The sequence below is a fragment of the Lissotriton helveticus genome, chromosome 9, assembly GCF_964261635.1.
Source record: "Lissotriton helveticus chromosome 9, aLisHel1.1, whole genome shotgun sequence".
NCBI lineage: Eukaryota > Metazoa > Chordata > Amphibia > Caudata > Salamandridae > Lissotriton > Lissotriton helveticus.
Window position 1 is genome coordinate 1,266,199,859 of NC_136070.1, and position 27,179 is coordinate 1,266,227,037.

General features: G+C 48.0%; 1 protein-coding gene across 1 annotated transcript in view; it reads right to left on the minus strand.

Moving 5' to 3' along the window:
• The window catches only part of LOC144782452 (laminin subunit beta-1-like), a 385,361-nt gene that overhangs the window by 18,772 nt on the left and 339,410 nt on the right, over positions 1–27,179 (minus strand). The window contains exon 33 of the mRNA XM_078661828.1: positions 4,615–4,791. Coding sequence (XP_078517954.1) covers positions 4,615–4,791 — 177 coding nt within the window. The remainder of the gene's footprint in view (positions 1–4,614; positions 4,792–27,179) is intronic.

The following is a 27,179-nucleotide window of genomic DNA, read 5'->3' on the forward strand; positions in this document are numbered from 1 at the left end:
TTTCTCTTCCTGGTATAAACATTTTTGTTTATTCTAAAAATACGATTAAAAGGCGTAAATAATCGCCGAGATGAACATGATAAAGTTGGTTCATTTCTTTTGAATGATACTTGTTAAAATAACGTGAAGTGTGGGTCTCTCTTCTTTGTAAAGTATTCAGGATATGGGCATAAAGCTCCACCCACTTTCCGCCTATCCTTTGTAAATGGTGGGTTTTCATTGGTCAATGGGCTTCGTAGTCCCTCCTTAGTACAGCCTTGTCTCTTATTGTAACCTCCCATGAGGACACACCCTGTTACATGTGTTGTTACTCGCTAGGTTTTAATTACAGCCTCAAGGCACTATTTTTTTAAAAGGCTTCAGGCAGGACACACACTTGGTTCTAAGCTAGGCTGGCAGTGGTTACTTATCTCACTAGAACATCTCACATTTATATGAAACCGTCTATAAATTTCCCTTCATCAGCTCCACACAGAGTACAACCTAATCCAAAATTAATGTATTAATTCTTTTGCCACATTTTAAGCTACTAATTGTATATATGGACATAGCTCTTTGAATGTACTCCTAGTACTGTCTTGCATGCAATGCATTATGGGTATGGGTTGGGTGCAGTCATCATATCTTCTGCAGGGTGCAGTACCATATGTGACCCAAAGAGGTCCCATGGGCCCTTTTACTTTGGTTGTTACACGTATGCTTTAATTAAAGCCTGGTAGCACTATTTTCTTAATTGGCTTTCTTCTGCCTGCTGTTGCCGGCAAGACACGCTCTCTCTCTCTCTCGCACAACACTTTTTTAAAATTTAAGCAGCACGGCGGCCTCAGATGGGATATGGCGGAAGTGCTTTTCTTTTACCTGAACATGGGCGTGCTTGTTTTGTGATAGTGGATCATCAGCTGTGCATTGATGTCACCACGTCCTTACGACTTTAAACATAAAATTGCTCATATTCCATGCAGCTGTGTTTCGCTTAGGTAGTTTATGATACTCACTAGGGACTTCTAGGAGCAGCTTGCGGTACTGCACCTAGACATGCAGTGCTGGTGCCTTGCTCACTGGGGACCTCTGGGAGCAGCTTGCGGTACTGCACTGAGACATATAATGCTGGTTCCTGGCTCACTACACAAGCATTAGCAATGTAATAGGTCTGGCATTACTGAAAGTATGAGCTATTGACATTGCATTATTATTTGCAATGCCAATACCTCAAACTATCAGTAATGCAAGACCTATTGCATTGCGAATGCTTGTTGGTATACTTGACTTGAAGTATTCATTGATGTATCACTGCCAGCGAGGCAACACATCTGTTTCGCCTTTGAGATGTGGATGCACATCCCATGATCTGTGAGGGAGTATGCATAAACTCTATCCCATTCTTTTCTAAGTAAATTAAAGTGTTGAGCGTGGAAGGAGCACCAGAACCGAGCCCCCAATATATTTGGCTTTAAGTTCTAGGACAGGGGTCGCCAACATTTTCTGTAGTGAGAGCTACTTCTGATCAGTGAAAATCATTGTGAGCTACTGAAGGCTAAACAACCAGTGCATTGTTGCTAGTCACCCCCGCGCCCAGCTTCACTAACTTCAAGTCTAATGTTCATAGAGCCAGACACTATGGTTTGAACAAAATACTTTGACTGAGGGCACTATGGCAACGCTGCTGAGAGCGCGGTCTTTGGGGATGTATGAACTTGTGCACCTATGAATGAGATATATTTGTATGGGTGACTGAGAACCTGTTTATGATGTACTTGCAGCACAGGACCCATGTGTAGCACCGTTACATGTATAAGTCAAACATACAATCTTCTTTTAAATGGGAGAAATTTAAAGTGCAGAAACATAATCTGCAAAAAAGTTCATAATATGGAACATTTTTCTGCACTTTAAATTTCTTTCATTTCCAAAAATGGCTGCATTTTTCCATTTTACTTATGGCACAATGTCTACTGGCCACTGGGAGTAAGCCCGTAGGCCTGGGCGTAGTTTGCAGAGTTTTGGTACGCGGAACTCCGCAAAGTTACAAAAAAACTTAGTGGAGCTCCGTAAGTGGCGGAGTGAAGTGGGAACTGCTGTTCGCGCTTGTCTTCCTGCCGTTCGGGTAGAAATCCTACCCGAGTGGCAGCTCGAGCTCGCAAACTTACTGCTCGCGACCAGGGAAAAACTCTGCTGACCAGAGTTTTCTGTAGTCTACAGAGCGTGGAGTGCAGAAAACTACGCAAACTCTGCGAACGGAACGGAGTACACCCCCCAGGCCTAGTAAGGGGCCTGCTGTTTGTAAATGTGACACTTTGAAATGGGAGAAAATTGAAATGAAGTTTTAACCTAATCATTAAGGTAACTTCCCATTTTAAATTTCTTCCATTTAAAAGCATTCAGAAACATCATTTTGATCGCAGCTCCAATATTGAGTTGGCAAGGAGTTTTGTTTAAGAGTTAATTACCTCAGTGCTTCAGTTGTTCACCTCAGGTATGAGGTCTGTGCCCCAGCCTCAACCTGGGTTATAAATCTCGGTGTAGCACTGCTCATTATCAGGCTCTGCTGTCTGCAGCCTGATGGTAATAATGTAAAACAAACACAGCCTCCCCTTAACTTTAAAAGGAAAATATGACCTTGTGCATATTTAAAAATGAACTCAAGGCTGTGAGCTACTCTGAAGGTGTCTGGGAGCTAGTGGTAGCATGCGGATCGACTGGTTGGAGACTTGGGGGGCACTTTCATATAAAGTAGTAAGCCAAATAGCAACATAGATTTGGAGACTTGTTATTTTCTGAAGGAGCAGCTTGTTGTTACAACGTATTATTACAGTTGTATATCAATATATTTAACAACTGAACAACTGAAAGCTAAAACAATGCCCATGGTAGGCGGCTACTTGCTTGTAAAGAAAAAGAAAAAAAACCTCTTTGGAACATGATGAATAGACATATGTCGTCTGAGCCCTACAAAAGCTCAGTTTCTTGATCTGCTGGCTGCAGAGAGTTTTGTGATTGAAATGTTGCCAGGGCTGACTCAGCCTTCCATCCCTCTGAGGCTGGCAAAATGAGAGCTGGTTGGGCTGGGTAATGTTAACCGTTGCTCTTATCTGGATAACAGAAATGGGCTCGGTGTTGTTGGTCTAGGCGATCCCATGTACCAGGTAAATACATTTAAATTAATTCAATGACGTACATACCCACCCTCCAAATAGATCATTTTTATTGCATCAGCACAGATTCTCAAGAAGATTAATTTCTTAATTCTGAGTTTTCTATAATGCACTCATCCGGTGCAGTTAAGATTTAAGTGTACTACAAAAGGTTACCAAAACCAATGCAGTATTACTTGGTGAGGCTACAATAGAATGATGGGCTGAGGGGGTGTCCTGGTTACAAACATTGATGGGTGAGACCAAAGGGGCTGGGGAGGATTGGGGAATTTGTTCACAGGAATGAAACAGTTTACTAAGTCAGGGGTAAGGATTAATTGGTAGCTGAAAGTTGGGAAGACATTTCTGGCCGGTATTGATGAGGAGGATGAGTTTTTGGGTGGGAGCATGCTAGGTGAGGGGAACCCGGCGAGGGCAGAGATGGGGGGTCCCTGTGGAATGGAATAGTTTAGGTCGGAGAGATGTTCCTTCCTGGGTGCATACTGGCTCAGAGTTCTACAAGAAGTGAGGGCATATCATCAAGGCGGCGTAAAACAATTTTCACAGCTTCTGCATCCGTTTTCGAGAGAAAAGCGGTGATCATTATATCGCCTTATCAGCAAGGTCACGCTATCGCGTGAATCCTTGCCTTAGCGCCCTTTCCCCCAACGCCCAGCTTTGCATCTCTAATGAGATGCAAAGTGGGCGTACCTTGCCAAACTTCCATGGAGAATTTCGCTAACCGACATATCTCCAATCAACAAGGATATCGCAAACCTGCTTAGCGATGTTAAAAGTAGCGCTAACCGCGCTTAATGCAGATTTCATTACGCCTGCTTCAAAGCTGACTTAGCCATAATATCCAATGGGAGGTGGATATTATGGCTAAGTCCACCCTGCCCTATCAGCAAGGTATCGTCTGTCCCAGTGCGATTATCGCTGGATTCCCAGCAATAATCGCACAGTTTCGTAGCTAAAGCTTGGATTTCTATCGCTTTGAGATAAGCGTTGCTGATAGCACGCTATCTCCGCGATAGAATCCAGCGTTAGCCAGCGATAATTATCCTAGAGCTAAGTACGCTTTGCGATAATTATCGCCGTTTTTTCTGATATGGCCCTAAGTTTGTTGGTTGAGACTTGTGCTGGGGGAGGTGCTTTGTTGACTGGTAGTTATGGGCACTTATTGGTTAGTGCAATGTCGAGTAGATGACCATCTCAGGTGGAGAATGTGAAGAGGTCTCTGAGTGCTTAGGGTCAGAGGAGGAACAGTTCAGAAATGGCGTAGGATAGATGGAGCCCATTGGCCGGTTCACTGAGGGAGCAGCCAATGGTTCAGGAGGCGGGGCTGGAAGTTTGTTTACTGGTGTCTGTTGAGGACCAGTGCAAGTCTATCACAGCTTCTGAGACATACTTGGGCACACCTGGCACATAATTCTCTACTTTGACAAGACACAGGTATGAGTGAACGAGCTCAGCCTCTCACCTTGTCCAGCTTCCCCGCCGCGGACAGAGCTTTGGTCGCCTTGTTTAAAGCCTCGGTGGCGTTCCGCCGGTTGGCCTCCATCTTGTTGCGCAAGGATGCCACCTCCTGTGACAGGTTGTGCAGCCGGTCCATCATCTCCATCTCCTTCCCTTCAATGGAGTCGATCTTACCGAGAGACTGGTACCCAGGGAGAAGGGAGGCAGGAAGGAAAGTGGAAAGAAGGGGAGGAGAGAAGGAATCCAGAAGACAAGGGAGGGGGGGGAAGAGATGAGATGAGAGAGGAGAAGAGAATGTATTAATTTAGTGTTGAGTTTTTATAAAGCACAAACCAGACCTCAGGGGCATCAAAACCATGGCCTTTGGAAATCATTAAGGACAATTACCATAAATCAACAAAAATCAGAAATGAAAGACTGCATAATAAGCTATCAGAATAAGAACAATTCATACAAAAAACTATAATTGAAAGCAACTCGTTTATGGACCAATCACAAGCCTGGCCGTAATTATAGCGGTAATGGCTGTGTCCGTGACAGAGTTACCGGCAACTGTTCCTGCAGCATCTAGAGGATTCCTCCTTGATGTTGGGGACGGGTTACCCCCTATCCTTTCTGCCTCCTTACAAAAGTAGCACAGTGGTGGCTCCTCCGCTAAGGCGGAAGAGCGTCGCCCCACTGCTCTGTCAGCACTTTAAAAAGGAAGACTAAAATCATAATAACTAAGGTTATCACTTTAGTTTTTCGTCCTGCTTAGGTGCAGGGTTTGGCCAGAGCATGGACCAGGGCGGAGGAGTGTTAAGCACACTCTTAAGTGCGCAGGAGGCCAAAAAGTCATGCGCACTTTGCATGTTCCTCATCAGGCTACATTACACAGCCTGGTGGGGAACAAGCACAGCCTGTCGGTCCCCATCTGAACTCTGAACCACAGCGCTCAGACCAATCACAACCCTGTATTGCAGCGCTGTGGTTGGCCAGGGGATTCTGGGATGCTGTGTGCATCTTGTTGTGGCTCTTAGAAAACAATGGAGGAGAGGCTGCGGCTGCCGGCACCCAGGCAAGTCATTATATTTAATTTTTTATTCCCCCCTCCGCTCCCCCGTCCCACAACCCCCGTTCATTGGCAGCCGCTACTGCAGCAGCATTTAGCTGTCAGAAGCATCTGTGGCCATAACTGTGCGGAGTGTGGTATTACCGTCCCACAACCATATGTTTTCCACATGTGCTGTAAAAATTCACCATATGAACAACAAACCTTTGGTAGCTTGGTTACCGCTCATTTTTTTTGCTCCACTGTGTTAACAACTGCATCTAACTGCCCGACATATTTATCAAACAGTCGTGCAGCACATTAAGCCACCTTGCAGCGCTGCGTGACAGGGAAAGGGCCGGAATGCACCGTATTTAACATTATACAGCGCTTTTCTGTCTTTTCCCAGTGCTGATGCTCAATGTGCTGCTAGCGCCAACACAGGCTCTCTTGCATCATGGTGCAAGGGTGCCTGCGCTGTAAGTAGGATTGTTTTTGCGCAGGAAAAACAATCCGCAGGGATAATTTCCTCCGGCTAGGTGTGCTGCAGCACACTTAGAAAGAGGAAAAAATGAGGAGAAATAAACATATTTCTCCTTGTACGCCTCACCTGGGGAGGCGTAGTAGTTTTGGGGCATTCCTAGGTCTATGACAAATTGCACTTAGTAGTTGCGTCGTGCTTCCACCCCTTTGCGTGCTGCGAGTGCGACGCAACTACTGGATAACTATGTCCCGAGTCTTCAAGTCAAGGCCCAGTCAACAGGTATCAAACGTAAAACACTTCACCCAAGTTTCCACTGAGAAGAGAGACCAACGTAGAACATGATGACGTTTGTGAACATGACGCTCATTCAGCTAGTCACTTGGATGCTGGGGCGGTTAGAGTGGTTCCGTCACAATCGTGGCGCTAGTGAAGCTGGCGACTGCATCACTGTATTTGATAGAAAGACGAGGGGTCTTCGGCTCTGGGGCTTTGGTTTGGGACGGAGGTCCATCCAGGGCCATATTATTTTATTATTATTATTTAAGGATTTGTAGAGCGCCTGGTGACCCGAGGGCATCCCCGCGCTATAAACTGTAGGTTGGCTAAGAGGGGAAAAAAAAGGGGAGAAAGGAGGAGCGGAACTCTTTATTTGGGGAAAAGCAGCGTTTTAAGTTGTTTGCGAAAGCGAAGGTAGCAGGGTTCCAATCGCAGGCTGCGGGGGAGCAAGTTCCATCGGGAGGCTGCCTTTACTGAGAAACGACGGCCTCCGGTACGTGCCCTCCTAAACTTGGGAACATTCGCCAGTCGTTCACTGTCCGATCGCAGGGACCTCAAGGCTTTGTACGGGGTAACCATTTCTTCTAGGATGGAGGGGCCTTGTCCAGTGACCATGTGCCAGTTACCCCTCCAGACTTCCTTCGCGTCCTTGTGTCTGTCCTGAGACTTCATGATAAATTCAGATTAACAAACACAAGATTAAAAAAGAGACAATCATGGCCCGGACCAGCTCCTCGTGTCTGGTCCTTGGCTACCTGCGTCCTATGGGGAGACTCTTCCGACAGCTAGGGGTTTGGGAAGGGGCTGTTGCATTTTAGGATTCAAAACAGGTCTCTTATTTAGTCCTGCACCTCTAGCCATCTCCAATTATGGGCTATTCCAGAATAGTTTAAATTGATTATGTCAAATTGGGATTTGAGATCTATTGTGATGTCATTTAGTGTATAGCCCCCCTTTTAAAGTTGGTTTTTGCACCCTTGCACTCAATCAATCAATCAATTAGGGATTTGTAGAGCGCACTACTCACCCGTGAGGGTCTCGAGGCACTGGGGGTTGAGGGGGTTTCAGGCAGCTCCGGTCATCCGATGAGCCTGAACTTGACGTTTCCTGAAGGCTTGCAGTGTGGGGGTTCGTCTGATGCTGAGGGGGAGTTTGTTCCAGGTCTTGGCTACGATATAGGAGAAGGATCTGCCTCCTGTTCTGGCTCGGTAGATGCGGGGAAGGCTAGGTCGGCGGTGCCGAGGTTTCTCTTGGGGGCGTAGAAGGAGATTCTTTAAGTTGAGGTATTGGGGTCTGGTGTTGTGGAGGGCTTTGTAGGTGTGAGTGAGCACATTGAAGGTCGCTCTTTTTTCGACGGGAGCCAGCGAAGGTTTCGTGGGTGCTGGGTGATGTGGTCTTGTCATGGGATGCTTAGGACAAGTCTGGCTGCGGCGTTCTGGACAGTCTGGAGTTTGTGGAGTAGAGATTTGTTGATTCTGGCGTAGAGGACATTCCCGTGGTCTGCTGGTGATGACTACGTGGGTGACGGTCTTCCTGGATTTAGGGGGGATCCATTTGAAGGTTCTTCGGAGTATGCGGAGGGTGCTGAAGCACGTGGAGCATACAGTGTTAATCTGTCGGTTCATGGTGAGTGAGGAGTCGGGTATTATGATGAGGTTGCAGGCGTGATCCATGGGTGTGGGGTTTTACAGAGGGGGAGGGGCCATCAGGTGCTGTCCCAAGCGGAGGGGGTGGATCAGAGGATGAGGACTTCCGTTTTCTCTGAGTTGAGCTTCAGGCAGCTGCTGCTCATCCAGGATGCAATGTCCTTCATTCCTTCATGGAAATTGTCCCTGGTGATGTCGGATTCCTTGGTGAGGGAGAGGATAAGCTGGGTGTCGTCGGCGTAGGCTATTATGCTGAGTCTGTGTTTTCTTACGATGGCTGCGAGAGGAGCCATGTAGATGTTGAAGAGCATGGGGCTGGGGGAGGATCCTTGGGGTACTCAGTATCTGATCTTTGAGGGTTCAGAGTAGGAAGGCAGGAGTCTTATTCTTTGCGTTCGGTGGACGAGGAAGGAGCGGGTCCAGTCCAGGGAAGTTCTCTGTATGTTGGCGTCATGGAGTCTAGCGGCTAGTGTGTGGTGGGAGATGGTGTTGAAGGCTGCTGGGAGGTCTAGCAGAATGTGGTCTCGGTCGAGGAGTGTGCAGATGTCGTCCGTGGCGACTAGGAGGGCAGGCTCGGTGCTGTGGTTGCTGCGGTAGCTGGATTGAGATGTGTCGAGGATCATGCTGGATTAAATTAAGTTTGTGAGCTGGATGTTGAAGATCTTTTTGGTGCTTTTGGCGGCAAAGGGGAGGAGAGAGATGTGTCTGTAGTTCTTGAGGTATGTCGGGTCTGCGGAGGGTTTCTTGAGGAGGGGTCTAACTTCTGCAAGTTTCCAGTCATCAGGGAATGAGCCTGTTTTGAGGGTGCAGTTGATTGCCCATCGTAGTTCTGGTGTGATGGCGGAGGCAGCTGGAAGGTGTGTGGCTGGCAGGGGTTGGTGGGTGCTCTAGAGTGTATGCTCCTCATGGTCTTTGTGGTGTCTTCTATGGTGACAGGTGTCCAGATGACGATGGTCGGCTGAGTGGCGTGGCTGGTGGCAGGTGTTGGGTCGGTGCCTTGGTCTGTTCGATGAAGTTGTCGTAGAGTGTCCTGATCTTGTGGTGGAAGAAGGAGCTGAGTTTGTTGCAGAGGTCCTGGGAGGGAGGGACATCAGAGGTTTTGCTGAGGGGTTTGGTGAATTCTTGTATGATGTTGAAGAGTTCTTTGGAGTTGCAGAGTTGGAGAGGATTCTGTCCAGGATGAAGTTCCTTTTCATAGACCTGATGAGTTGGTGGTGTTCTGTGATGGCGGTCCTGTAGGCGGTGTGTGCTTCTGAGGTTCTACTGTTCCTCCATGCTTCCTCGAGTCGCCGGCACATGTGCTTGGATCTGATCTGATAGTGGTCAACACAGTAGAGGTGTGAGCTCACAGCTAAATATTGGAAACATTATGGTACAATCTGAAGAAAAAGTTAGAGTTACACAGAGACAGTGAATATTTTTATTACAGCAGGTGCGTCTGGGACATGAATCACTGCACGTACATCAACATGATCTGTTGGGTCTGCTGGAGAGATTACATAGCCAGATCAAATGTACAGGAGGCATGTAATAGCCATGGACAGCCCCAGAACCCACAGAGCACAGCTGGCTTTTCTATCACGCATGACTGCACTACAAGCAGAGTTCTCAAGATTCACTGGGTGCATGCATGAGTGGCCAGTCCAGGTGCTAATTTCTTGCTTTGCATTCTGGGATTTTTAGTCCTCTTTTATCACATTATAAATTTAGCACTAAAAGTCCCAGAATAGAAAGCTAAACCCTGGGGCTGGGGGTTCTACTCACGTATGGACCTGGGAAACGTAATCAATCAATACATTTATAGAGCGCGCTACTTACCCGTGAGGGTTTCATGGCGCTGAAGGGAGGGGGGGTGCTGCAACTGCTCGAAGAGCCAGGTCTTGAGGTGTTTCCTGAAGGTGAGGTGGTCCTGGGTCAGTCGTAGGTGGGTGGGGAGGGAGTTCCACGTCTTGGCTGCCAGGTAGGAGAATGATCTTCCTCCGGTGGTGGTTCTGCGAATCCGTGGGACGGTGGCGAGGGCGAGGCTGGCAGAGCGGAGTTTGCGGGTTGGAGTGTGGAACGTGAGGCGGTTGTTGAGGTATTCGGGGCCTATGTCGTGGAGAGCTTTGTGTGCGTGGGTGAGGAGCCTGAACGTGATCCTTTTGCTGATGGGGAGCCAGTGCAGGTTTCTCAGGTGGGCTGATATATATATGGCTGTGGCGAGGGATGTCGAGGATGAGTCGTGCGGATGCGTTCTGTATGCGCTGGAGTCTTTTCTGAAGTTTGACTGTGGTTCTGAAGTTTGAATGTGGGACTGTGGTTCCTGCATATAAACTTAAGAGCTCTGCTGTGTACAAGGAACAGGACAAGGAAGGTATTTGCACAAGACAACACAATGTCTGGGGTGAAATGATGAAGCGGAGAATAGAACGTGAGCAAGGGTTTCTGAGTCAGCTGATTAGCCACGAAATCACAGGTCCCGAGATGAACATTGACACCTCTCTCTATAATTTTAGTATTTAGACCGAAGCATTCTTGAGAAAGCTCCAATTAATGTGCATTGGAGAAAACTTATTTCTGTCAGAGAGAAAGTAAAAAATCATAAAAGGTCTGTCACTATACCACTCCAGTGTCAAAGCTTTCAAGATTTCCGCTGCCATGGGTGTATTATTCATCCCACCCATTCCAGGTTCAATCTTTGCCTTCTGGTACTTGTAGTACTGCTTAGCCCATAAATGTGTGACTCCAAGTACCAGAAAGCAAAGGGAAACAAGCCTTTTCAATGCAATAGGTCTCGCATTTGCGAGCATTTAAGCTATTGCTATTGTAAATTATAATGCCTTTTATTTATGTGTTTTTAAAAGCAACACAAATATAAAAGGCATTGTTATAATGCCAATAGCTTAAATTCTCGCAAGTGCATGACAACTTTAATGGTGGCTGCGGCCCTTTCTTTAGACGCTGCTCCTGTATTCAAGTTACAGTAAGCAGCGTCTAAAGAAAGTGACATGCCCAACATTAAAGTGAAAGTGCGCATGGGGCGCTTTGACTCAAAGTACAAAAAAAAAAGAAAATGTAGGTTCTGTAGCGCGGCTGCTAAAGTGAAAGCGGCCCGCACTGTTAATTAAATGAATAAATAAGCGTGCCCGCTAATGTGAAAGCGGCCCACACTGTTAATTAAATGAATAAATAAGCGTGCCCGCTAATGTGAAAGCGGCCCACACTGTTAATTAAATAAATAAATAAGCGTGCCCGCTAATGTGAAAGCGGCCTGTGCTGTAAAATAAATAATCAAATAAGCGCGGCTGCTAAAGTGAAAGCGGACCGCGCCGTAAATTAAATAATTAAATTAGCGTGGCCGCTATAGTTAAAGGCGACTGCGCTGTAATTTAAATAAATACATTACTAAAAGAATCCCGTATGCTGCGATGTCATGGGTGGAATAGGGGAACATCATTAAAGAAATTAGTGCTCACCAACTTATAAAGCAGAACGTGTGACGACACAAGTAAAAAGTCCAGTCCTTATGGGAGGTCACAAATGCAGGCAAGGCGGTACCAAGGAGGGACTACTAAGCCTATTACAAAAGAAAAGCAACGATTTTGCAAGGACAGTAACAGGAGCCAATTGAAAAGATGGGCGGGAAAATGGGCGGAGCTTCAAGTCCATACCTGAATACAGCACGCCTCGCAGAGCAGCGCACGCGCTGCCCAGGCTCGACCGAAAAAAAAAAGAAAAACAAACACGGAATCAAAAAACTTCATGGCTCTGCAAGTCTCAAATCCAGCTGGTTCTCAGCTCTTGATAAGTTTACTAAATTTATAATATTTGGCAAATTCGTGACACAGACACAGATTTAGGGTGACTTTCTTCCACACATATAATGTCTGGCAGGGCCACCCCACACTGGTTCCCCCTGGCCTGCCCACTCCCCCACACTCACCCCCCCCCCCCCCACCCTCCTGTGTCTCCCACAAGTCTAGCTCAGCTGAAACAAAGAGATGAAAGGACAGATTAGGAACCAAAACATGTTCTCCAGAGACCAGCGAGAAGCAGGAAGGGCGGGGGCGGAAACGCACAACAAGCCCAGCCGAGCAGAATGACCCCTCCCACCTCCCATTCATCCAGGGAGAAAGCCTTTCAGCCGGCCGGCTGCTTGACGGCACGCATTTCATCCATCCATTATTCTCTTTGTAGAAACAGGTTTTTCAGGTGCATAAAAGCTGCTCCCAGTAAGGCCCGGATTCCTGGTAAGAAAGACGTCTCCGTCTAATGTTCCAAAGCCTTCAACCCGCTTCCAAAGGAGGATTACCGCCCGTGGCGCCGGGATAGGGAACATTTCCAATAATTCAATAGTACCCGGGAGCTGCACGGTCACTCTGAGCCGAGTCATAAACCTATCTTCATTTATTAAACTTTCGGGCATATTACCAAGCAATAGCGATAATTATCGCTATTGCTTGGTTAGAGAGAAAATTTTACCGCTAAGCTGCGGCGATTTTTACCGCAGATAAACCTTGGTATTACCAAGGTTTATCGCAAATGCGATAAAAAATGGCCGCAATGCATGAATATCGCTGAAAAGTCCGCGATATTCAGGCATTACCGAGCTAATGCTCTTAGCCATGTTATCCACCTCCCATTGGATAACATGGCTAAGAACTGCTCAGGGCAGGTGTTAGCTTTTGGAGATATTCGCGCTTAGCGCGAATATCTCCATAAGTTGGTAATAGGAGATAGCGATGTTAGCGACTGTTTCCAGTTGCTAACATCTTGGCACGCCCACTTTTCATGTCATTAGTGATAAATATCACTGACATGCAAAGTGGGGCCCAAGATGGTCGCTATCTCCTACTAGCTGTCGCTAACTGGTGTCAGCGACAGCTAGGTAATAGGGAGATAATTTTATCTCCGCTTTCTTGGCTATTAAAGCAAAAAAGCAGAGATAAACCCCCTCGATAATATGCCCCAATGTTATGTGCCAGATTTTTTTTTTCTGATGTCGAATTTCATTTTCCTACCCCTCTGACACCAACTATTGGAATGCTTGGGAAACTTTTTCCACCTAATTTACACACACACTCCAGATTTTTTTGGGGCATATTTTATTTACGTAAAAAACACAAAAAGGAGTCATGTTACCACGAGCAAAGGGGTAACATTTTAGGTGTGAATTACTTCCCACCATTCCTCTCTGCCCTTTTGCACATCTTTCATCTAAACTTGGGGTGGTGGGGTTGGAGGGGCAGCGTGGATCACCGGTCAGAAAGATTCTGGGGCATATTTACAAGCCCCTTGCAACACTTTTGCGCTGCAGTTGCGTCACTTTTCATGACGCAGCGGCGGCATAAACAATGTGCCACATTGCGGCCCATTTACAACGTGATGCATCTATGGAGATGCGTCACGTTGTAAAGCCCTGCGTCACATTATACCTGCGTCAGGTATAATGTATGCAGGGTGAGCGTTCCCACGCAAAAAGCAATGTAGAACTGACGCAGTGAAATGTACAACATTTCACTGCGTCACTCTACACCTTCACTGCGTCAAGATCCCTACGCCTGCTCAGATCAGGCGTAAGGAATGACGCAGGGCTTTTTGAATGGTACTCACCCATCTGTTGTGGCGCAGTGCTGGAGTTGCGTCACTTTCATGAGCAACTCCAGCGATGAGTCACTTTTGGGTCATTAGATGCGTCAGAATTTCTGACACATCTGTCAATCCTCGCGCCATGGTGCACCGTATTGTAAATACGCCACATTAATGGTGGCGCAAGTATTTCGTATGGCGGCGCAGGGAAACTGACACACCCGTACAGATGCGTCAGTTTGTTGTAAATCTGCCCCTTAGAGTGCGGGGGTCAGACCTCTAAAGTTCCTCCAGTGATGCACAACTTTCATAACATGTGAGACTTTCTCCTCCCTGGTCCTTCCCCTCAGACTGTCCCATGACAATCTGTGAGCTGCACACGGTTTCACATGTTTGTCCCAGGGCCTAGTCAACACCAGGGGACCTCTGCTTGTAGGCTTCGAGGCACATCTCATTTCTGAGAAGCCATTTCCTTCACAGACCTCCCCTTGGAAGGGAGGGGTGCTCTTTTGTAGCTTCTTACTGTCTCTTGTTGTCTCATGTAGAGTTTGTTTGAATATTGATAACAGTAATACTGTCTGGCATTAAACTCACGGCCATAATATCGCTTTAAAATATATCGCTTCATGGGTTGAATATTGTCTATCATTACCTCCAATGGGACGATATTCTCGTAAACAATATTGGACACAACCATTTTGGCAAACGATCTATCGGTCACGACATTCTGGACCCATACCAAGTGGGGGTGCCTACTGGATGCGTCCACGCCCTTCAACCAACCCAAGTGTCCAGTACCCGGTAGAGTCTAGAGATGCTCCTTCAAGAGCTTGTCTTGGCTGTCAATCATGGCGACACCCTGCATCTGTTGGCTCTTTGGAAGCCCAGTACGGTTTCTGGAGCCAAGGGAAGAGTGAGGGGCTTGTGAGGGCCTCGCTACCTCAGAACAGAGCTTGCGTCTTCGAACAGCTAGACGGCCGACAGCTGTGGTGAAGACTCAAGATTACAAATTTAGAACCGAAACATCCAATCTATTTCGACTACACAGCTACGTTTGCGGCTTCTTGCCATTTGATGACGCGCTTCCTATTGCACAACAGAAACTGGAGGAAGCTGTAGTTGAGAAGATCTGACTTGTTTTTCTCCAAAAATTAGAAGTTTTATCAGTCATTGTTGCTTTGGACTTTGTTTCATTGATCCCTAAATATTTGAGATTCTGGACTTTCCGTCTGCCCGGATGTTCCTCTACGTCTTTTTTGGATGTGTATCGTGTTAGGAAAGGGGCTGCTCATTTTTAGGTTTGGCCTAGGGACAGCTTTATCTGTCTCTTAAGGCTCGTGTTTTACAAAACAAATCATAATAAAATGAAGGAGACACATAGAGAGGCTCTGGGTCACCTCTCATCACCCATTGGTCCGTTCAAGTGCAATTTACTTTTTACTTCTGCCCAAAACAACCTACAGCATGAGGCAAAGGATCAGCTGTCGACTTCAGCCATTGGCTCTCTTCCCTGTGACAGACAGTATTGTGCACATCTGCCTAGTAAGTAGACCTCTTCAATGTCAGGGCTGGTAGGCAACCTCTGCTTCCAGCTCTCCTGTCATTTCATGTTTTTTTTTGTTTTAATAACAATTTGTGATGGGGCACTTTTATATGCTTTCTTTTGTAAACATATGCACACCTCCTTTCGTTAGCAGCATTCTGTTTTTCAAGTTTACATTTTTCATGTCTAGTGCATATTCTTCCAAAAAAGGAAAAAACAAAGCTGGTGTCTTGGCCAGATCAATTGACTTTGCCAGTACTTGTTTTATTTTGCATTTAGAAAATATTGAAACAACAGGTCCACAAACGTATGCCAATGCCCAGCTGTACCTTCAAGTGTGGTGCCCTTCTAGTATCATAAAACTGAAAACCTTCTTAGAGAAACTGATGAATGGATGTATTGCCCCTCTCTAAAAAATAATCTGGCAAAATGGAATTCATCTTATTCAACTTAAAATACCCTCTAGTACAAAACCAGCTACGCTCCTTTCATCCTGGTGGCATCTTCTTCTCCTTAGAGCCACACGTGAAGTCTCTCGGCTTCATCATCAACCAAACTCTGAGCCAGAAGTACCACATTGCCAGACTAACCAACGCTGTCTTCTACCGACAACGTTTACTCAGGAGACTAAAGCCTTCGATCCCTCACGCAGACATCAGACATGAACTACACTCATTCGTTCTCAGTCACCTATCACGATGAAATGCCGTCCGAGCACACCACCGCAAACCCTCCACCGTTCCTCTTACAGATACACACCATGGTGCCACCAGGCTTGCTACAAGCGCCCACAATCGGGCATATCAAAGATACACACCATGGTGCCACCGGGGTTGGTACAAGCGCCAACAATCGGGCATTTCATAGATACACACCATGGTGCCACCAGGCTTGGTATGAGCGCCAACAATCGGGCATATCAAAGATACACACAATGGTGCCACCAGGCTTGGTACAAGCGCCAACAATCAGGCATATCAAAGATACACACCATGGTGCCACCAGGCTTGGTACGAGCGCCAACAATCAGGCATATCAAAGATGCACACCATGGTGCCACCAGGCTTGGTACAAGCGCCCACAATCGGGCATATCAATGATACACACCATGGTTCCACCAGGCTTGGTACAAGTGCCAACAATCGGGCATATCAAAGATACACACCATCATGCCACCAGGCTTGGTACAAGCACCAACAATCGGGCATATCATAGATACACACCATGGTGCCACCAGGCTTGGTACGAGCGGCAACAATCGGGCATATCAAAGATACACACCATGGTGCCACCAGGCTTGGTACGAGCGCCAACAATCGGGCATATCAATGATACACACCATGGTGCCACCAGGCTTGGTACGAGCGCCAACAATCGGGCATATCAAAGATACACACCATGGTGCCACCAGGCTTGGTACGAGCGCCAACAATCGGGCATATCAAAGATACACACCATGGTGCCACCAGGCTTGGTACGAGCGCCAACAATCAGGCATATCAAAGATACACACCATGGTGCCACCAGGCTTGGTACAAGCGCCAACAATCGGGCATATCATAGATACACACCATGGTGCCACCAGGCTTGGTATGAGTGCCAACAATCGGGCATATCAAAGATACACACCATGGTGCCACCAGGCTTGGTACAAGCGCCAACAATCAGGCATATCAAAGATGCACACCATGGTGCCACCAGGCTTGGTACAAGCGCCAACAATCGGGCATATCAAAGATACGCACCATGGTGCCACCAGGCTTGGTATGAGCGCCAACAATCGGGCATATCAAAGATACACACCATGGTGCCACCAGGCTTGGTACAAGCGCCAACAATCAGGCATATCAAAGATGCACACCATGGTGCCACCAGGCTTGGTACAAGCGCCAACAATCGGGCATATCATAGATACACACCATGGTGCCACCAGGCTTGGTACGCGTGCCAACAATCAGGCATATCAAAGATGCACACCATGGTGCCACCAGGCTTGGTACAAGCCCCAATAATCGGGCATATCAAAGATACACACCATGGTGCCACCAGGCTTGGTATGAGCTCCAACAATCGGGCATATCAAAGATGCACACCATGGTGCCACCAGGCTTGGTACAAGCGCCAACAATCGGGCATATCATAGATACACACCATGGTGCCACCAGGCTTGGTACAAGCGCCCACAATCGGGCATATCAAAGATACACACCATGGTGCCACCAGGCTTGGTACAAGCGCCAACAATCGGGCATATCATAGATACACACCATGGTGCCACCAGGCTTGGTACAAGCGCCAACAATCGGGCATATCATAGATACACACCATGGTGCCACCAGGCTTGGTACAAGCGCCAACGATCAGGCATATCAAAGATACACACCATGGTGCCACCAGGCTTGGTACAAGCGCCAACAATCGGGCATATCAAAGATACACACCATGGTGCCACCAGGCTTGGTACAAGCGCCCACAATCGGGCATATCAAAGATACACACCATGGTGCCACCAGGCTTGGTACGAGCGCCAACAATCGGGCATATCATAGATACACACCATGGTGCCACCAGGCTTGGTACAAGCACCAACAATCGGGCATATCATAGATACACACCATGGTGCCACCAGGCTTGGTACAAGCGCCAACAATCGGGCATATCAAAGATGCACACCATGGTGCCACCAGGCTTGGTATGAGCGCCAACAATCGGGCATATCAAAGATGCACACCATGGTGCCACCAGGCTTGGTATGAGCGCCAACAATCGGGCATATCAAAGATGCACACCATGGTGCCACCAGGCTTGGTACAAGCGCCAACAATCAGGCATATCAAAGATACACACCATGGTGCCCCCAGGCTTGGTACAAGCGCCAACAATCGGGCATATCAAAGATGCACACCATGGTGCCACCAGGCTTGGTACAAGCGCCAACAATCGGGCATATCAAAGATACACACCATGGTGCCACCAGGCTTGGTACGAGCGCCAACAATCGGGCATATCAAAGATACACACCATGGTGCCACCAGGCTTGGTACAAGCGCCAACAATCGGGCATATCAAAGATGCACACCATGGTGCCACCAGGCTTGGTATGAGCGCCAACAATCAGGCATATCAAAGATACACACCATGGTGCCACCAGGCTTGGTACAAGCGCCAACAATCAGGCATATCAAAGATACGCACCATGGTGCCACCAGGCTTGGTACAAGTGCCAACAATCGGGCATATCAAAGATACACTCCATGGTGCCACCAGGCTTGGTATGAGCGGCAACAATCGGGCATATCAAAGATACACACCATGGTGCCACCAGGCTTGGTACAAGCGCCAACAATCGGGCATATCAAAGATACACACCATGGTGCCACCAGGCTTGGTATGAGCGCCAACAATCGGGCATATCAAAGATACACACCATGGTGCCACCAGGCTTGGTACGAGCGCCAACAATCGGGCATATCATAGATACACACCATGGTGCCACCAGGCTTGGTACGAGCGCCAACAATCGGGCATATCAAAGATACACACCATGGTGCCACCAGGCTTGGTATGAGCGCCAACAATCGGGCATATCAAAGATACACACCATGGTGCCACCAGGCTTGGTACAAGCGCCAACAATCGGGCATATCAAAGATACACATCATGGTGCCACCAGGCTGGGTATGAGCGCCAACAATCGGGCATATCAAAGATACACACCATGGTGCCACCAGGCTTGGTATGAGCGCCAACAATCGGGCATATCAAAGATACACACCATGGTGCCACCAGGCTTGGTACGAGCGCCAACAATCGGGCATATCATAGATACACACCATGGTGCCACCAGGCTTGGTACGAGCGCCAACAATCGGGCATATCAAAGATACACACCATGGTGCCACCAGGCTTGGTACGAGCGCCAACAATCGGGCATATCAAAGATACACACCATGGTGCCACCAGGCTTGGTATGAGCACCAACAATCGGGCATATCAAGGATGCACACCATGGTGCCACCAGGCTTGGTACAAGCGCCAACAATCGGGCATATCATAGATACACACCATGGTGCCACCAGGCTTGGTACATGCGCCAACAATCGGGCATATCAAAGATGCACACCATGGTGCCACCAGGCTTGGTACAAGCGCCAACAATCGGGCATATCATAGATACACACCATGGTGCCACCAGGCTTGGTACAAGCGCCAACAATCGGGCATATCATAGATACACACCATGGTGCCACCAGGCTTGGTACAAGCGCCAACAATCGGACATATCAAAGATACACACCATGGTGCCACCAGGCTTGGTATGAGCGCCAACAATCGGGCATATCAAAGATGCACACCATGGTGCCACCAGGCTTGGTACGAGCGCCAACAATCAGGCATATCAAAGATACACACCATGGTGCCACCAGGCTTGGTAAGAGCGCCAACAATCGGGCATATCATAGATACACACCATGGTGCCACCAGGCTTGGTAAGAGCGGCAACAATCGGGCATATCAAAGATACACACCATGGTGCCACCAGGCTTGGTAAGAGCGCCAACAATCGGGCATATCAAAGATACACACCATGGTGCCACCAGGCTTGGTACGAGCGCCAACAATCGGGCAAATCAAAGATACACACCATGGTGCCACCAGGCTTGGTAAGAGCGCCAACAATCGGGCATATCAAAGATACACACCATGGTGCCACCAGGCTTGGTACGAGCGCCAACAATCGGGCATATCAAAGATACACACCATGGTGCCACCAGGCTTGGTACAAGCGCCAACAATCGGGCATATCAAAGATACACACCATGGTGCCACCAGGCTTGGTACAACCGCCAACAATCGGGCATATCATAGATACACACCATGGTGCCACCAGGCTTGGTACAAGTGCCAACAATCAGGCATATCAAAGATACACACCATGGTGCCACCAGGCTTGGTATGAGCGCCAACAATCGGGCATATCACTCGCATGCTGAGACGACTCCACTGGCTTCAAATCGAAGCAAGGATCAATGTCAAAACTGCACGTTCAACCCACTGACTACCCACAATGGGTAGACGCCTACTTGAAAGAGAAAGCGTATCTCAAAGGGGGAAAACATAATACAAGAGACCGAGGCCGGCTGATTATGCATAGTGCTAACATCTCTATATGTGGTGCAAATCTCTTATATGTACAGCACGCCACTGCCATAGGTCTACGGCTCTGAACATAAAGTGTGTAAAGCAGGGATGGATGGATTGAAATGCTAGAAGCGATCTCCGCCGCTGGCAATAACTCGGGCCGCATCCCAAGCCATTGTTCTTTTGCACACCAGGCCAACTCAGTTGGGGCCCAGCTATATGCAAATCAGTCTTGACCATCATCCAATGGTAGCAGTCCAGCCCAAACTGCCAGGTAGGTCCTCCCTGGACCAGAACACCCGCAACCCAGGACCAGTTTTGCTCTAGTTAGGGCTCATCAGCCGGGTACAGCTTGGTTCCAGTGACACAGTGTGCACGGGATCCATATCTGGGCATTCCCATGCCACTTAGGATATCACACTGGATTATACAATACTACAAATAAATAAACAAATAAAACGTCTTGAACTGTGTTGATTTTATTTTTAATGATTTTCAATGTATTCTGGTAGGTTGGTAACAATGTCCATAATATCATCTGTGTAAAGTCTCAATTTTACTTCTCCATCTGATGAATCTAAACCTCTAGTCTCCGTTAGATCTCAGAGTAATTACACTAAGGCCAGAAGGAACAGCAGAGGTGAAAGGGATGAACACTACAAGGTATCAAAAGCATCACAAACATGACTATTAAAGTGGACCTCGGCCATAGGAAAATGATCTGCTCGCATAACCCCATCGCCGAATTTAAGATGTATACCAAATCTTTGCATAACTTTGGGCAAACCGTTCCATTCGACCATATCAAAAGCATTTTCAGCATCCAAAGACAGGATACATGCATGGATTAAGTGTTCCATTTCTGATTAAGTCAGGATTATGATGGTGCACACGTTGCAACTTTCTACGTTGCATCAGGTGGACGCCATCTTGAGATTTATGGATCATGCGGTGCTCCATCATCTGGCCAGGTCTTTGGACATCTGCTTCACGTCTCTCCTGATAATCGAACTTGGCCTGCAGTTATCGCAGCTGGTGGGATTCCTGCTGGGGCTTGGTATGTCTGAGGTCAACACCATGTTATATTTTCATGGAACACAGCCCTTTCTCTAAGATTCATGGAACATTCTTTCGATTAAAAGCTATAACATCACCTCGGATATTTGATTGATCGCTCCAGCGAGAGTATCTCATCCTGGCACATTTCACGAGGACGTGTCTTTTAGAGCTGCAAGTTCTTGTTTGCGGAGGATTGTTTGAGTAAATCACTCACTTTGCTGTAGTTTAGAAATTGCTAAGTTGTGAAGAAGTTTGACATGATTCAGGGGTTTTACCTGCAATCCCCCCGCCCCCACCTTCCAAGATCATGGAAGTGTCTCCTATTTCTTCAAGGAGCCCATTTATAATGGATACAAAATTCTATTTGGGAACACTAGGATTGTAAGGGAAGGCTATCAGCAGATCACTGCCCCTATTGAAAGCTAAAAAACGGTGATGGATCAAGCCCTGATCTTTGGACTGGGTAAGAGTGGTCTGCTTAATTCCGGCACTCTGTTCATCACCACCCCCTTTTCTGAATCATTTTGTCCACCATAAGCGTGGAAGGGTATGCTCAGATGTGAGTCCCTTGCTCATTGCACCATCAGGATTCAAGCAAGCCGGGCCGACGATGCCTGAAATGGCAGAAACCGGTCCCCGGAAGCTTGTTTCCTTCCCAGTATAAGAATTGGCTTGGTAGTTTGGTTTGCCCTGTTCCCATCATGCACTGGGACAGGAACAGACTAATTTGCATATAGCCAAGTTCTGAGCTGGGATGGTGCAGTGAGCTAAAAAACGGTGATGGATCAAGCCCTGATCTTTGGACTGGGTAAGAGTGGTCTGCTTAATTCAGGCACTCTGTTCATCACCACCCCCTTTTCTGAATCCTATTGAAAGTGACACCATAAGTACCCCCATTCATCGTTCATACTTTTATAAGTTCTGAAAGTTAAGGACGTCTTGAAAAAAATGATGGTGCATCATTTCTTCTCCGTTTCCTTCAGCTTTTAATCGCCCCATCCCATTTGTTATCATCTATTCTTCTGCCTTCAGACAAGTTGAACAAGCATAATGATGGCTAAGATGGCCGCATGGTAGGAGCTCTAGGTTAGAGCTCCGAGTGCTTGGGATTCAATTTTTTGGATTTAATCCCTGTTAGCACCCAGCATCCCGGGCATTTCGAGCAACGCAACTGCAACATAACTACCTCAAGTAACTGGAACATTTGCATAAAGTAACTGGAACATTTGCATCACCCTTACCTGGCTGGCGGTGGCTGGAGTATTCTGAGGGTCCCTCATCTACACGGAGGCTGTGATCGCGGGAGAGGACCGAGTCGCCCCCGCCTTCTCCGGACACCGGGCTGCCCCTGGTCATCGGCGGAGCCTGGGTCGGACGTTTGGCTGCCTGGAGCCTGCTGTGGCGCGGCCTGGAGCCTTCTAGGGGTCCCTGATCGCCCCCCGGAGGCTGAGACCGTCGCACGAGAGGACCGAGTGATTCTAGCCATCAGAGGCGTCCGGTACGCCTGTAAGCACCGCCACCGGCACCGGCTGCAGTGATCGGATTTCTGGCCCAGACTCCTGCGGCATCGGGAGAGATATAGTCGGGATCTGGAAGGACGACGGACGACTGGAGCTTGCCCCCATCTACACCGGGAGCTGGATACGATCAAAAGTGTGGCGCCGCCGCCCAGGGGAACTGCCGGAGTGGATCCCTGAGGCAAACGGGATCTGGAAGGATGACGGACGACTGGAGCTTGCCCCCATCTGCACCGGGAGCTGGATACGATCAGAAGTGTTATGCCGCCGCCCAGGGGAACTGCCGGAGTGGAGCCCTGAGGCAGATGGGAAACACACAACATCTCCTATCGAGGCGGGAGGGGCTGCAGTTCAGTTGCTCTGGCCGCGCACGAAGATTAGCCTCAACCTGCCAGAAGTCGATGTACACCGCAGTTGGGCACATTCTGGCTAGACCCTCGATAACTGCAAAACTCTGCTGTCAACATCAACGTACTTGCTGAGCAGAAATTACAAAAAGGGTAACTTCACCCCACTCGCTTGTTCACATTTTGTAAACCTCCTTTTTTAAACCTCCTTTGTTCAAAATGGCTGGGGTCATAAAACTGTAGCAATAAATCCCCTCCTGTACCTCAGATGCCCACGAGGCTTCTCAACCTAACTCCTCCACACAAGACCACCAAAATAGAGATAAGACTCAATCCCAGCAAGCTAGGAACTGGGCTTGCTCAAATAGAAAGTGAAACGACCCTTCCCGGTTCTCAAAGCAACAACAACAAACAGAGGACTACTGTCTCTAGCTCCCCTATGTGGCTGCCATTTTAGACTGGTCTCTCTCTTTGGCGGCCATCATGGACTAGTCATTTTCACTATCTGACCATACCCTAAGAACTGGACTTTTTTAGACTAATCTCAACTACCGCGCACTCTACATAGCTTTGTATCTACACCTTCTTGTGATAGAGTGTCTGCCTTTTATTGCAGTATTGTACTTCTACTTGTATTTTGTATATTTTTTGTAACCTGCACCCATTTCACTTTTTTGCACTGATCGCTACCTCATATATTTCTGGCTGCTCACTAGTGTCACTTTTGACTCATTAACTTTTTGTTGGCATCTGTATTTTGTTCCAGTATCTCATCAGTATTATACTTCTACTTGTTTATTGTACATTTGTGTAAACTGCACCCATTTCACTTTTTATTCCTGTAATGCACCGATTGCTACCTCATATATTTTTGTACATTTTTTGTAAGCTGCACCCATTTCACTTTTTATTCCTGTAATGCACCGATTGCTACCTCATATATCTTGATTACTCACTAGTGTCACTTTTGTCCCATGTAACTTATTGCTTGCATTTGTCTTTGCTCTAGTATATCTCTACTGTTCACCCTCCTACACCCACCTATACCGCCATCCCATCATGGATCCCATCGGCAAGCACACATATAAAATCAACTACCCACCCGCACTCACCAAAAAAGCCGCTAAACGCTTTAAACACAACTTCCGGAGGTCCCACCCTGAAACCCCCTTTGCCGACACCTACTTCTCACCGGTCAATGGATCCTTGAACACCGATATCATCTTCCACACCACACGCAGAGCTCCATGGAGAAAAGCGTTCCTCACCCTACTCACCGTCTCCACCACCAGGAAATCCGCTCATGGCCTAACACTCTCCATCACACTATCCCAACTCTTCCCAGGCAGAACCACCATTACTATCTACAATAACGGGATTGTCCTAATTCAATCCGCAGACAGGAACCTGGAACTACTCGACAACCTGTTCCCCACTTTCAAAGAGCACCTCTCCAATCCTCGGACCTCCACTCATATCACCTCCAGTACTATCACCCCTGACTTCACGGCCCCCACCCACAACCCTTCTAACCTAGTTCAGCACCAGAACGACACGCACCTCACCTCTACCCCCAGCACCCTAGTCAATCACCCACCTGCTGTAACCACCCCACACTCCTCAATCACAGACACAGATCTCTCCCCCCTCATACACCAGCCGCCCCCCCACCCACCCTTCCAACCCGCGGACCTCCACTCATACCTCTTCCATTCCTTTCACCCCTGACACCACAGCTCCCACCAACAACCCGTCTAACCTAGTTCAGCACCAGAGCGACACGCACAACGACAAATCCCACCCTTTATCCCCTCCCATTCTCAGTCCCCACTACCACCCTCTAACTAAGCACGCAGAGCACACCACATCTACTAATATAACTCCCCCTCCCCACAACAGGACCATCTCCAATCCCATTTCCCCCCCCACTCTCAGCCCCCACTACCTTACCTGCTCCCCCATCACCACTAACATACACTCAACCTCCACCCGGCTCTCTCAGCTTACCACCAATGCCCTCACCTACACCACCAACCTCCTCCCTACTTCATCCACACCCATCCCTCCCAAACCCTCTCTCCTCCCTAACACCAACCCGTACACCGACGACACGGAGCCCTGCACGAACACCAACCCACCCCCCCACCCACACGCCAATTCCCAGGTCACTCACTCACCCCTGATTTCCATCCCCAACACCAACACCTATCCCATGCTGGACAAGATTATGGCCACCCTCCTCCAGCTCAAAGAAGACATTCACACCATCAAATAACTACTCCTCACACACCCCAGACACCCCTCACTCACCACCACCCACCCTCCCAACATGTCCCCCACCCTTCCGGATGACTCTCCCACTCTACACCTCCCACACTGGACCGCCATCCCTGTCCACAATCGCAACAACCGCCCCGTCGCCCATGCAACCCTCTTTCGGACCTCGACACACTCACCCTCCTCCGCTCCTACGACCCAGCTCCCCTAAACCACACAACCACCACACACCTCTCCATTCCCACGATATACTCAAATCCCCGTAGACCCCCCACACTAAACAACAGAATCTCCATCCCTAATAACCTTAGAAAAGTCCCCCTCTCTCTAGAACCCTCTACCTCCCTCTACCTCCCTCGACAAACCCCGTCTCAAATGCACTCTCCTCAACTGCAGATCGGCCTCTAGACACTCCTCCGCCATCGCTGATCTCATCTTAACATTGGACCTAGACCTAATCATCATGACTGAAACCTGGCTAACCGAATCTTCTACACCTATAATGGACATTCTGGTTCCCCCCAACTATCATATTATTAGACTTGACAGGTCTGGCAAAATTGGTGGTGGAATCGCATGCATATACAGGAACAACCTCTCTGTTCTGAAAGTCACCGCCCCTTCCCTACCCTCCCCAACTTCCTGTGAATATATCTGCCTCGTTATTACCAGTGAGGGCAAACCGATGTGCTCTCTTCACGGCATTTACCACCCACCCGGGGACAACCTCACATTCGCCCAACAAATCATGGATATGATCTCAACCAATTCCGGACGACAGCTCACCCAAATATACCTTGGTGACTTCAACCTCCACTGGAACTATCACAATGACGCGGTGGTAAATAGTCTGAAAAATGTCCTCAATGCCCTTGACCTCACCCAAATATGCAACAGCCCGACCCACGAGAAAGGCTCTATCCTCGACCTTATCATCTCCAAAGAGGACTCTATCCAACTCGAGTCTATCCAACCCTGTGACTGGTCAGATCATCATATCGTCACATTCTTCATCAATGAAATAGTCAAATACAACCCGGTCCAATCCTCCAAGCCTAAAGTCTGGAAAAGAGATCTGAAAAAACTCAACCCAAACTCCTTACCCCCTAACAGCTGCAACCTCCTACTTCCTCCTACCGGCGCTACGGACGTCCAATTCTTGACTGACCACTATCTCAATGCCATGACCTCAATAATTAATGAGGCTGCACCTATGCAGCTAAAAAGAGTCTCCGCTAAAATCTCCAATCCTTGGTACGACGGGAGTCTCAATGAGGATAGACGAGCCATGCGAATGGCAGAGCGCACCTGGAGATCAGCTCCCTCTGCACTGCACCTAAAAACCCTGAAGAAAAAGAGAAACGCCTACTTCAGGAAAATAAAACGTTCAGAATCAGACTTCTTCAGCCTCCAGCTCGACCAAGCAAAAAACCGTCCGAGAAAACTGTTTGAGCTAATCAGAACACAATCCAAGGAACAACCCCAACCACTCAGCACTATGCGCGAAGCACCCTCCTGTGAAGACTTCGCCACTTTCTTTATCCAAAAAACTGACAACATAAAGAGCGATCTCCTCATTGACGCAAGCCTTTACTCCAAACCCCACTGCATAGAACTCACTGAACCAAAAAACAATGCTACATGGTCATCCTTTGGCACCTACTCTGAAGAAGAAATTGG